The 12,929-nt window shown below is 55.5% G+C and overlaps 1 protein-coding gene across 1 annotated transcript; it reads left to right on the top strand.

Annotated features, from left to right (window-relative positions):
* The first annotated feature begins 1,395 nt into the window (after positions 1 to 1,395).
* On the top strand, positions 1,396 to 2,433 carry LOC136007018 (olfactory receptor 14A16-like). Its single transcript, XM_065664964.1, has one exon. The coding sequence runs from the start codon at positions 1,453 to 1,455 to the stop codon at positions 2,428 to 2,430; it is 978 nt and encodes a 325-aa protein (XP_065521036.1). The 5' UTR covers positions 1,396 to 1,452; the 3' UTR covers positions 2,431 to 2,433.
* Positions 2,434 to 12,929: the final 10,496 nt, after the last annotated feature.

Below are 12,929 nucleotides of genomic sequence, written 5' to 3'. Positions count from 1 at the left end.
CCTGCCAGGGCAAGCACTCAGCCTGCCCGGGAGCTCACCACGGCGCTGGGGGAGAAGCTGGGGGAGAAGGAACAACCCCTGTCAGGAAAGGAAAAGTATTTGTGTGCACTGGAGAGGGTGCTGGGTGGGTCAGGGCTGCTCAGAGCTCCACATTGCTCTGAGCACGTTTGCAGAGGGTCCTTCTGAAAGACACTGAGGCACCGTCTGCCTTAGAAGGAAGGATCCTGAGCTCTGATGTTTTTCCCTCTTGGTGGGCAGGCTGGGCAGTGGGAGCTGGGAATTTACTTCTCTGCTTTGGAGGAGGCAGCGAGCGTCTTGTCAGGACTTGTGTGAGCTGCTCCTGAGCCGCTGCCCAGGTAGAGATGCCCCTGGGCAGAGCCCTGCTGCCGGGAGGGGTGTGCAGGGCAGAGCTGAGCACACAGCCCATGGGATGGGCTCTGGGAGCCCTGAGAGGCAGCAGAGCTGGGCACAGAGCAGCAGCTGCTGGCAGGGACAGCTCCAGGCAGCAGAGACATGGGCAGGGAGTGGGGGGAAAGTGCAGCCCGGCCCTGGCGAGGGTGCGTTCAGGCAGCTCTCTTGGTGGCTGGCACTGGAGGTGGCTGCTGGCCATGCTGTGCTGTGCAAGGAGCTGACTGTCTCACTAGAACATCTCCTCTGCAGTTCCCTGTCTGCTCTGCCTGTCCTGCTGGGCTTGCGACCTGCCCCCAGACAGGCACAGGTCTCCCATAGGGTCCTTGGGAGCACAAAGCCTTCCCTTGGGGTCGGCACTCTGCCATCAGAGTCCTTGGCTTCCTGCTCTGTTTATCACAGCTGCACCAAGGGCTGGGAGTGTGAAGTTCTGCCCTTTGAGTCAGCAGGGCTCCCTACCAGTTGTTCTTTATCTCATTCTTTCTCCTTTTCTCTATTTATCTGTGTGCGCAGTAATAGGACAAGTGCAGGGCAGCTGGGAACAAGAGTGATGGACTCTGCAGCTCTCCAGACTATGCACTAATCCACGGTCTGCTGAGCCCTTTCATCTGTCCTGTCCTAATACTGACCACATGGGCAGTTACAAAAAATAGGATTTCTACACCTAAAATAGCACTTGTCAGATGAGAAACTTCTGAGAAATTCCTAACAAAGTCACGCTGAGGCTCTGCTCTGCAGCCAGCATCTTCATAGTTGTGAGTGCAGGCACTGAACCTCTGATACATCTGACATCCCTCGTGGGTATAGGAGCTTTCACAAAGCAGCTTTGTAAAATCCCTGCAGCGGCACAGAGCTGAGTCCTTGAAGCCACAGTGCTTCTGCCAGGACACTCAGCCACCAGCACCAGGAATGGGGAAATGCATTTGAACTTGAGGGGATTGTAGAAATCTTATGGGAAATGAACTGGTTTTATCCTGAGCAGTCTCCTGTAACCTGTCACTGCCTGTTTCTCCTCTGACAGTGCCCCATGCCCAGAAGCACCAGATGTCCAACGGCAGCTCCATCACCCATTTCTTCCTCCTGCCATTCGCAGATAGGCGGGAGCTGCAGCTCTGGCACTTCTGGCTCTTCCTGGGCATCTCCCTGGCTGCGCTCCTGGGCAACGGCCTCATCATCACCAGCACAGCCTGCGACCAGCACCTCCACACCCCCATGTACTTCTTCCTCCTCAACCTCTCCCTGCTGGACCTGGGCTGCTTCTCCACCACTGTCCCCAAATCCATGGCCAATTCCCTCTGGAACACCAGGGCCATCTCCTACACAGGTTGTGCTGCACAGGTCTTTTTCTTTCTCTTATTCATTTCAGCAGAGTATTTTCTCCTCACTGCCATGTCCTATGACCGCTACGTGGCCATCTGCAAGCCCCTGCACTATGGGACCCTGCTGGGCAGCAGAGCTTGTGTGCACATGGCAGCAGCTGCCTGGGGCACTGGGTTTCTCTGTGCTCTTTTGCACACAGCCAATACATTTTCACTACCCCTCTGCCGAGGCAATGCTGTGGAGCAGTTCTTCTGTGAAATTCCCCAGATCCTCAAGCTCTCCTGCTCACATTCCTACCTCAGGGAAGTTGGGCTCCTTGTGCTAAGTGTCTGTTTGGTACTTGGCTGTTTTGTGTTCATTGTGGTGTCCTATGTGCAGATCTTCAGGGCTGTGCTGAGGATCCCCTCTGAGCAGGGACGCCACAAAGCCTTTTCCACGTGCCTCCCTCACCTCGCTGTGGTCTCCCTGCTTGTCAGCACTGGCACGTTTGCCTACCTGAAGTCCCCTTCCATCTCCTCCCCTTCCCTGGATCTGGTGGTGTCAGTGCTGTACTCACTGGTGCCTCCAGTATTGAACCCCCTCATCTACAGCCTGAGGAACCAGGCGCTCAAGGATGCTGTGAGGAAGCTGGTGACTGGATGTGTTTCAGCAGCCACACACTGCCTGCTGTCCTCTGCAAAGGGCTCCCAGTGTAGTTCATGAGAAGCCAAGTCTGTCTTTGCTGCTTTACATTTGTTTTCCTGATTCAATTTGTGATGATGTTGTCTTCATAGAAATGTCAGTTTCCATCTGTTCCTGCTTAAGTAGCCACTCGTGTTGTGTGAGCCACACACTTTGTGTCAGTGGTGGTCTCTCACTTTATTTAAGGGGAATAAATGATCCTGAAGAAACTTCTTCTCTTGATACGTCCTCACATGGCAGGAATGAAGGGGAATGAAATCAGCTTTCTGGCTGCTCCAGCTCTGAATACAGAGCCAGGCTCCTGTCCATGGTGCCTGGTGGGAGGACTAAAGGTGATGGGGGATAGTGACAGAGGAGAGGTTCAGCCAGGACAGAAGGAAACCTTGTTCCCATCGGCTCAGGCAAGTGCTGCATCAGGTCACCCAGAGAGGCTGTGCAGTCTCTGGCCTTGGGGATTTCCAGCTCGGCCTGAATCAAGCCTTGAACCACTTGCTCTGAGCCTTTTTCTGACAGGTTGGACTTGAGACCTCCTGGGGTCCCTTCCAGCCTCTGTTCTCTTCTGATCCTACAATGATGGGATTATGAAGGGCCACAAAGGTGCTCTGAGGGCTGGAGCAGGTCTCTGGGGAAGACAAGCTGAAAGAGCTGAGGGTGTTGAGCCTGGAGAAGTTTCCAGGGAGACGTTTTAGCAATCTGCCCATATCTAAACAGGGCCTACAAGAAATCGGGTGAGGGGCTTTTTACAATGGTGTGCAGTGACAGGACAAGGGGGAATAGCTTTAAGCTGAGAAAAGGGAGATTTAGGTTGGACATTTGGAGGAAGTTGTTCCCTTTGAGGGTGGTGGGACACTGGCACAGGGTACCCGGAGAAGCTGTGGCTGTCCTATCGCTGGCTGTGTTCAAGGCCGGGTTGGAAGGCACTTGGAGCAACGTGCTCTAGTGGACCACTCTAAAACACCACCATAACACCCAGAAATACCCCTGAGAGACCTAAATAAAACCTCCAAACCACCTGCACAACACCTAATGGACACCCTAAAACATCCCCAGAGCCCCCAAAACACCACTGGCATCCCCCAAGCACCTCATGTCCTTGTCCTCCCCCTGCTGTGATGCTGTGGCCTGAAACAAACCCTAAACCCTAACCCTAAACCCTGACGTAAACCCCTGTTCCTGACCCTAATCCTCACTTGTTTTTATAATGTTATAATATTATAATAGAATGTAATGAAAATTATGCTGAAATAAAATAAAAAATGAAGTGTCCTGGGTTCAGCAGTAGCAGTCATTTTTCTCCTTCTTAGTAGCTGGTGCAGTGCTGTGTTTTGACTTTCAGCCTGAGAACAGCACTGATAACACCGATGTTTTTAGTTGCTGCTCAGTAATGTTTACTCTGACCCATGCCCTGGGATTAAGAGTCCCATGCTCTACTGACTGAGCTTGCCAGGCCCCACGTTGGGCACCAAAAAGCACTGTCGTGGTTTAAGCTCAGTCAGCCATGCAGCTGCTCTCTCACATCCCCCCCTTCTTCCTCCCCAGTCCCGGAGGGATGGGGAAAAGAATGGAAAGAATGTAACTCCCACGGGTTGAGATAAGAACAGCCCAGTAACTACGGTACAACACAAACCACTACTGCTACCACCAGTAATGCTAATGATAAGGTGAGTAACAAGGGAAGAGTATACCACCCGCTGACCGATACCCAGCCCAGCACGAGCAGTGATCTAACCTTCTGGGTAACTGCCCCCAGTTTATATTGTGGGCATGACGTGCTGTGGTATGGAATACCTCTTTGGCTAGTTTGGGTCAGGTGTCCTGTCTCTGCTTCCTCCTGGCTTCCCCTCCTCCCTGGCAGAGCATGAGACTCAGAAAGTCCTTGGTCAGAGTAAACATCACTGAGCAGCAACTAAAAACATTGGTGTTGTCAGCTCTGTTCCCAGGCTGAAGGTCAAAACACAGCACTGCACCAGCTACTAAGGAGAAAAATGACTGCTGCTGCTGAACCCAGGACATAAATTAAAAAAAAACACAGATTCAGTAAAAAGAAAGAAACCTGCCTTTTTGCTCTTCCTTCTTCCTCTGTCTATTCCGTCTCTCCAAAGAAAAGATTCATTGAATCCTGGAATAACTCAGTTTGGAAAAGACCCCTGAACATTGTCTTGTCTGCCTACCCTGCTCAAGGCAGGGTTAACTGGGTGAGATCATTCAAAGGCTCTTCCTTTCCTGCTGTCATCCACCAAGCAGCTGAAAAGGCACTCCATCATATTAGACAGGGAGCTAATAAAGACAATCAACAGTGTTGGCCCAGCTGCTTGCACTGAGGGGTGTCACTGGTAAGTGGCTGCCAGGAGGAATCTACCACTGGTGACATTTGGGCTTGATCCACCAGCCCGCTTCCCACTCACTCCATCATTCGTTTCTTCAGCCCAGAGATCACCAACTGGCTATAAAGAGATTATTAATGATCCAGGTACAAAACATGCCCTTTTTTCCCCTACCCACACAGGTTTGGCAATCGCTTTCTTGTCCTACAAGCACCTAGAAGTGGCTGCAGGTGTATTTGGTCCATCACCTTCCAAGGGACTGGGCTGAATTGCCCAGCCTGGGATTACCAGGAGCCTCCTTCTTGCCCTTTGTGAGGAAAGGTTTGATGTCCGCCTTTTCCAAGGACCCCAGAAGCTCTCTGATGGCTCTGACACGTTTGAGGGCGCAATCCAGAAAGGATGATGTGAGCGTTCGCCATGGGCCTGCCCAAGGCATGTGAGAAAAATCCCGCTGGGACACTGGGGGCTGTTCCTGGGGTCACACCCAGCAATGGCAGGGCCCTGGTGTCCACATCCGAGCTGTCCTCATGCACTCCTGTCATGGTTTAAGCCCAGCCTCATACACTCAGGGCTGTTCAGGGACACGAGTCCTCCCCGTGCACACACAGAGCCCTGCACTGCAGCAGCAGTGTCTCTCTGGCCTCCTGCTGCCACTGCCAGAGGCTGGAGGCACCTCAGCCCTGCGCTGTTGCCGCCCTGCTCTGCACTCACCTGGGGGCCCAGCAGCACAAGGAATGGGCACGGGGACCTTGGCTCGAGGAAGCACATCCCAGTGCTGCATTCAGGTAGGTTCCCAAGGCACGTTGCTATCACAGGGAAGTGACCTCAAGACACTGTCTGCCCCACTGGCCTTCATGGAACCCCAAGGAACAGCTGAGGGTGTTTGCGCTCCCCTGGGCTCATCTCCCCGACCGCACACTGTGTGCATGCTTACGTCTCCCCTGTACAGTGCAAACTTCTGACGTAGGCACGAGTTGTCCCTGCCGTGGAGTTGTCCCTTGCTGGAGCTTTGGTGAGAGGCCAGTGCTGGGAATGGCGGTTCCAAGGGGCTGGTGTGTGACGATTGCCCTGGGGCACCTTGCCAGGGCAGCAAGCAAGCAAGGTCACCGACCAGGCCCTGCTCTGCTGGTGCTTCAGTTCTGCGCCAGGAGGCCTGGCTGTGCCAGGGACACTGCTTGCACCCCCCTCCTGCACAGGCACCCACTGGAGCTGTCACTGGGGTTTTCCTCGTCAGGGTACGCTGCTGAGAGTGTTCTTGACAGCACCTGTGAGAGAAGACCTGAACGTTCAGGCACTGCCGGGGGAGATCACCTTTCTTTATTGGAACTCTGCCTTGGAGCCCAGCTCTGCCACAGAAATGCCCTTTGCATGTCCTGGCCTGAGCTCACAGCACCGCCACAAAACATGCCACTGCCACTGCCACAAAATACAGGACCGTCTGTGATGTCTAAATCACCGTCTGAATTGTTATTAACATCATTTTCAAGACATTGTGAAACCGCTGTTGAAATACAATTCAGTCATTGCTTAACCACCATTGGATTCCCATTTGATTTTAATTCAGTCCCTGATTAATTACCATTGGTCCTTAAAGAGGCCCTTTCAGTTACCCCCCAAGGATGACTTCTCTGGACCATTCCCCGGTGAAGCACAGTGAGGCACAGCTCCAAGTCCATTTCCCTTCAGGTGTGCAGCAGCAGATCCAGCAAGTGCCCCCGCTCCCCACCGAGGGCCATGGCAGATGGAGGAAGCCCAGCACACCCGGGCTGGGTACAAGGAGAGCTGCAGGGAAGGTTCCCGAGAGCAGGACAGCTCCTGGCACAGGGACTATCCCAGCTCCAGGGCCAGCCTGCACTGGACGCCCTGCGCCTCCTGCCCTTGGCGGCGGAGTCACAGCGGGGCCCTTTGTGAGCCGGTCTGTGACATGCCCAGTGTGGTCACGTCCCTTGCGCTGCCCTTCCCTCCCCCTGCCCACATCCCTCCATCCCGCAGGGGGGCACAGAGACCCCGCAGCCACCCCAGGGGGAAATTGGGGTGAGGTGGGGGCTCCCCAGGAGAGCAGCTCTGCGCTGGAGCCAGCCGAGGGGTGCCTGGGGCAGCCACTGCAGAGCGGGCAGTGAGGGCTCCCCCAGGCCTGGGCAGGGTCGGGGCCAGGGACTGCCACCAGCTGGATGCTGGCACTGCTGGATCCCGCTTCCTCCTCACGCTGCAGGCAGGGGCCTGCGCTCTGCCCCTGCAGGGCTGCTGCAGGGTTACCAGAACCCGCCAGCTCTATTGCCCCCTGCCGCAATCCCTGCCGGGCTTCTGCAGGCGCGGCCAGAGCCCTCCCGGGATTTGCCACCTCCTGCAATGCCCGCTCGGCTCCCACTGGCTGTACCAGCGCTGCGGGCCCTGCAGCACCTCCAGGAGCCCGCCAGGCGTTGCGGAAGGTGGCAGGGCCTGGCGGGATCTGGCACAACCTGTGTGGGCTCGCCGGCGCTCCGCAGGACAGCACGGACCTGGTGTGCCCGCGGCACCTGGATGTGCGCTCTAGGCAGAGGCAGCAGCCCAGGTGCTGTGGTGGAGCTCGAAAGCCCTCCAGCTATTCCAGGGGCACCAGGGCCCATGGTGACCAGGAAGACCCCGGGGCACTCTGGAAGCCGCAGGTGAACACAGCAAAGGTCCTGGCGGGCTCTGGCAACGGCAGCGGAAACCCACCGGACATTCCACAGTGCTGAGCTGCCCTTGGAGCTTCCGCTAACGCCCGCGGGAGCCGCGCAGCATTCCCGGTGATGGTGGCACCGCTGGCTCTGCGGGTACCGGGGCAGGAGAAGGGCCCTGGCTGATGTTGCTCCTTGTGGTGTCGTGGTGGCTTCGGAGGTGACAGCCCGGGAGCAGGCACCTGCATCTCCTGGTGCTTGGGATGTCCCTGGTGGCTCCTCAGCTCTTGGAGCTGTTTCTGCTGACACCAGTGCTTCACCCTCCTTTATCCACCCACCCAGGTTGCAATGGCTTCCCTTGGGCAGAGCAGTGTTGAGGGAGACCATGCCAAGAGCTGTGCTGAAGCTGGAGGAAACCACATCCACTCTTTGCCTCCTCACGCACAGCTGCAGGCTCTCAGCTTGGCCAGGCAGCAGTTACCCTTCGCATGGCTTTTAGGAGACCAGAGGTGTCACCCAAGAGGACTCTGGTGCTGGCACGCTGTCCTGGGTTCAGCAGCAGCAGTCATTTTTCTCCTTCTTAGTAGCTGGTGCGGCGCTGTGTTTTGACTTTCAGCCTGGGAACAGCGCTGATAACGCCGATGTTTTCAGTTGCTGCTCAAAATGTTTGGTCTGCCCAAGGACTTTCTGAGCCTCATGCTCTGCCAGGGAGGAGGGGAAGCCGGGAGGAAGCAGAGACAGGACACTTGACCCAAATTGACCAAAGAGGTATTCCATACCACAGCCTGTCATGCCCAGGATGTAATGGGAGTTACCCAGAAGAGCTAGGGCACTGCAGGGTTGGACGAGGTATCAGTTGGTGCTCGGTTGGGCTGGGGTGGGGAGAGTTATCAGTCGGTGGGTGGTGAGGTGTTGTATTTTCTTCCCTTGTTATTTCCCTTATCATTATTATTGGCGGTAGCAGCAGTGATTTGTGTTACACCTTAGTTACCAAACTGTTCTTATCTCAGCCCGTGGGAGTTGCATTCTTTTCAATTCTCCTCTCCATCCCTCCGGGAGTCGAGGGAGGGAAAGAAGTGGGGGGAGTGAGTGGACGAGCTGTGTGGCTGGGTTTAAACCACAACACACACGCCTCACCAAAGGCAGCTTGTATAGCCTGCGCTCCCCTGGGTTGCACTTAGGCCTTTATCAAAGATAAGTGCAACACGTCCTTGTCCTCTTTCCCAAGACACCTCTGCCAATCCAATGACCTTTTCAAGGGGGATCCCAAGGAATGCTGATGTTCCCCTGTAACTGCACTGCCACTGTCCTGCCTGTTACACCACGTCCTTCATTCCTCTCCTCTTTCACAGATTTTCTCCTGTCCAGGACACAATGACCAGCTCTGAAGGCCTCTTTTCAGCAGGCTGTCCAGACAAAGGCCCTGTCCGTTATTCTCCACTTGTCTCCTCCCCTCACTCTTTGTTCATTCAGAGCCCTCTCCCTAAGCTGCTGCTTTGAGCTTCAGGCAGGAAAGGTCTTTCTATGGTCTAATCGTCTCCTTGCACAACTCTTTAATCATGTTCACAGCTACCGCTTTGTATCTACCTGTGTCTCTAAACCCTTCCTCATGAGATTATCCCTGTGTAGGAACGGGACCCCGCGAGGCGCTGCTCGTACCAGGCACGTGGTGCCCGAGTGTACTTTACTGTGTAGGACACTTTGTCATGCTTTGCTTTGCTTTGCTTTGCTCGCCCAGAGGAACAATCCTGCTGTGCCTGTGTGCAGGCAGGTCTCTAAGGCAGCCAGGCTGGGAGCTGGTGCGCAGCAGCTGCACCATCCAGCTGCCAGCTGCAGTAGAGAAGTCGGGTGTGAGGAGAAGCGACGCAAGTCCCGGGTGGACGATGAGAGCAATGTTGGGTGGGGAGGTGAGGAGCGAGGTGCTCAGTGCAGCGCTGGACCTGAAGGGCTGCTTTTCCTGCCTGTGCAGGCCTCTGGAAGAGACACTCGCGATCAGTGGCAGTGGAATAGAAATTTCTAAACTGAAAAGTGATAAAATAAACCCTTCAAATAACTTTTATCAGACACTCTTTGTAATCTTCCTGCACTCGGAAACGTCCCCAGTTCCCTGGAAGACAATCTGGAAGACTTGACAAAATCCACAGGGTGAGACATGGCTCCTCAGGGTTTAATGAGCCCCACGGTGTATTTGGGCTGAGTTCATGAACCTCAGGTACTGAGAGGAGGCTGAAGAAACCTCCCAAGAAGTCCAAGTCAGAAACAAAGCCCCAGGTCCCTTCAGCATTAATGGGCCCCACTGAGGGCTGTTACTGACAAAGCCTCCCCAGGGACTCGTTAAAGCAAGTAAGTGGAGGCTGTGATTACAGGCAGAGAAAGGCAAAATGAAGGTGTCTGATGGTGAGAAAACCCTTGGTTGGTTTGATGAAGCAGAAAGGCCAAGCCCTGACCACAGCCCTTGGAGAAGTAGAGCCTGAAATCCTGAGAATGAAAGTTCTCCTTACAGGCCTTTAGGAAGGAGGCAATGGCCATAGCCCAGGGGACAGAGACCTTTTGTTCTTTTGGGCCTTTCAGCCTTGCCAGAATCCTCAGCCATCTCTGCTGCAGGCTGTCCTTCACTGGCCCATGCCCGCACCCCTTCCCCTTCAGGCTGTCCTTCACTGGCCCATGCCCGCACCCCCTCCCCTTCAGGCTGGCCTTCACTGGCCCATGCCCGCACCCCTTCCCCTTCAGGCTGTCCTTCACTGGCCCACGCCTGCACCCCTTCCCCTTCAGGCTGTTGACACCCATCTTGCTTTCCCACCTCGCTCTCACCTGGCATTTCTGTACCTTTGGTCACATCTCTGCACCCATCACTGTCTGTTCTTGAAACACAAAGTCATGGCCTGAGCCAGACTCCCTATGGGTGACCTCTTGCACCACAAGTCCACCTTTTGAGAGACATTTCTCTTTCCTAACTTGGAGTCTGAACCTTCCAAGCTGCACTTTGCAAAGGTTTGCTTCTCTTCCCACTAGCAAGAAAACCTCCGTCATCTCTGAAGCCGCATTTCAAGTAGTTGCAGGCTGCTCCTACAGTGTCAGTTCAGAAGGTGGTGTGAATATCCCTCAGCAAGGCCATCTAAAGGAGGCTTCTAGAGGAATGGGTGAGGCCATCAGCATAGAGAACTAAGTACCACGGGAGAGCAGTAGGAAAAGGGAATGGCCCGGATCGAGAACTTCTTTGCAAAATCCAAAAGGAAAGGTGGTGTCCCTGGGTGCAAGGTATCCCATGCTCTGGGGACAGGGCACCTCAACCTCGCCAGGGCCGGGCTGCACTTTCCCCCCACTCCCTGCCCATGTCTCTGCTGCCTGGAGCTGTCCCTGCCAGCAGCTGCTGCTCTGTGCCCAGCTCTGCTGCCTCTCAGGGCTCCCAGAGCCCATCCCATGGGCTGTGTGCTCAGCTCTGCCCTGCACACCCCTCCCGGCAGCAGGGCTCTGCCCAGGGGCATCTCTGCCTGGGCAGGGGCTCAGGAGCAGCTCACACAAGTCCTGACAAGACGCTCGCTGCCTCCTCCAAAGCAGAGAAGTAAATTCCCAGCTCCCACTGCCCAGCCTGCCCACCAAGAGGGAAAAACATCAGAGCTCAGGATCTTTCCTTCTAAGGCAGACGGTGCCTCAGTGTCTTTCAGAAGGACCCTCTGCAAACGTGCTCAGAGCGATGTGGAGCTCTGAGCAGCCCTGACCCACCCAGCACCCTCTCCAGTGCACACAAATACTTTTCCTTTCCTGACAGGGGTTGTTCCTTCTCCCCCAACTTCTCCCCCAGCGCCATGGTGAGCTCCCGGGCAGGCTGAGTGCTTGCCCTGGCAGGCAGCAGAGTCCCTGCCCAGCACACAGGGACCCTGCTCGCAAGGGCAGCGCTGGGCACCCCTGGCTGCACACCCACATTCATACCCTGCAGCCAGCCCGTGGACAAGGGACCTGCCTTGTCCTGGCCCTCGCAGGGCGCAGAGGGAAGCCCTGCTCTGCAGCACATCCTCCTTATCTACACAGAGAAACCAAGAGAGTGCTCCTGACAGATCCCATGGACTGTCCGAGGCAGCAGCTTGAGGAGATCCCTTCAGGAACCGCAGCTGCACTGCCCTGCACCCAGAGCCTTACCATGCACAGGGCTGGGAGGGTTTCTCCTGCAGGGAGCTCTCAGCATCCTCCACTGCCAAGTGCCTTTAAGCTCTCTGAGGCTCTCAGGTCTCCCCTGGGTGCCTGCAGGCAGTGCCCCAGCCCTGCTCCTGGGCAGAGCTGTCTCTCTGCAGCGCTGCCTGCTTGCCAGCATCTGTCTGCGTCCCAGGAGCCCGGCCCAGCTCAGCAGCAGAGGCCCAGCCCAAGGTGGCTCTGCCTCTGCCCCTCTGAGGTTCATCCAGGCCTCCCTGGGGCTCCAGGGGAACCCTATGGGAAAGAGCCTGAAGCAAGCACTGATGCTCCCTCTGTCAGCTGGAGACACACTGCCTTCCTGCAGTGCCGTTTCTGTGATGAGAGACAGAGTTTGGTCTGAACATCAGCTTTTCTTAGAATTACAGAATCATTTAGACTGGAAAAGACTCTTAAGAACATTGAATCCAACCAATAACCAAACACTGTCAAGGCCACCACTGAGCCATGTCTTCAAGTGCTACACCTACATGTCTTTTAAATACCTCCATGTATATAAAAGGTCTTTTTATATACCTAAGAGGTCTTTTATATACCTCCAGGGATGGTGACACAACCACTTGTGCGGGCAGCCTGTTTCTTGTCCCATCATCAGACAGCACAGCCAGGCCAGCCCACACTGGCATCTCCTTTACCCCTGTTGAAGGATGGGATTCAGCCCAGTTAGCTGAGGCATCTCATCCTGGGATTGCAGCCCTGAGACTGGAAGGGGTCTCAGCTCCCTCCCATGAACACTACAAAACCACACGAGGTCTCACTTCCTCCGAAGGTGAAATTGTACCACTGTGTAGATGAGGTCTTCATCAGAGGAGATTGCCCCACAGAGGCAGGGGAAGCAGCAACAGCACTGTGGGAAGCACTACACGATGTCAAAGTTCCACCTGGGCAATGTCAGAAACCAAGCAGAAAGCAGCCGATCAACGCTCCCACCCAGCTGGGTTTTGGCCGCAAATTTACACAACCCAGCAGGGAGCAGCATGCATCAGTTTGAACCAGTACAGACCAATATAGGCCACTACAGCCCCAGATACTGCTGGGGGTTCAACAGCCCAGTGCTCACAGTCCCTGCCGCAGGTCTTCCCGTTTGCAGCTGTGCTCAACTCCCAATCCCTCCCAGTGCTGCCACTACCTGCTGCAGGTGCTCCCAGTCCGTCCCAGTGCTCCCAGTCCCTGCCACAGGTGCTCCTGCTCATCCCCCACACGGGCTGGGGGGATGCTGGAGGCTATGGGGGGGCTCATCCCGGTCTCTTTGGATCACAGCCCTGGAACCGCTGCTGCATGAGGTTGATCCTGGCCTCTGTTCCCTGGCGGCACAGGCCGTGCTCATCCTCAGGAGTGCACCGGAGTGGCGGAGCCTGGGAAGCTGCCTGCA

The sequence above is a fragment of the Lathamus discolor genome, unplaced genomic scaffold (assembly GCF_037157495.1).
Source record: "Lathamus discolor isolate bLatDis1 unplaced genomic scaffold, bLatDis1.hap1 Scaffold_83, whole genome shotgun sequence".
Lineage (NCBI taxonomy): Eukaryota > Metazoa > Chordata > Aves > Psittaciformes > Psittacidae > Lathamus > Lathamus discolor.
Note: the sequence above shows the minus strand (reverse complement) of the source record. Positions and strands in the feature narration are given on the sequence as shown.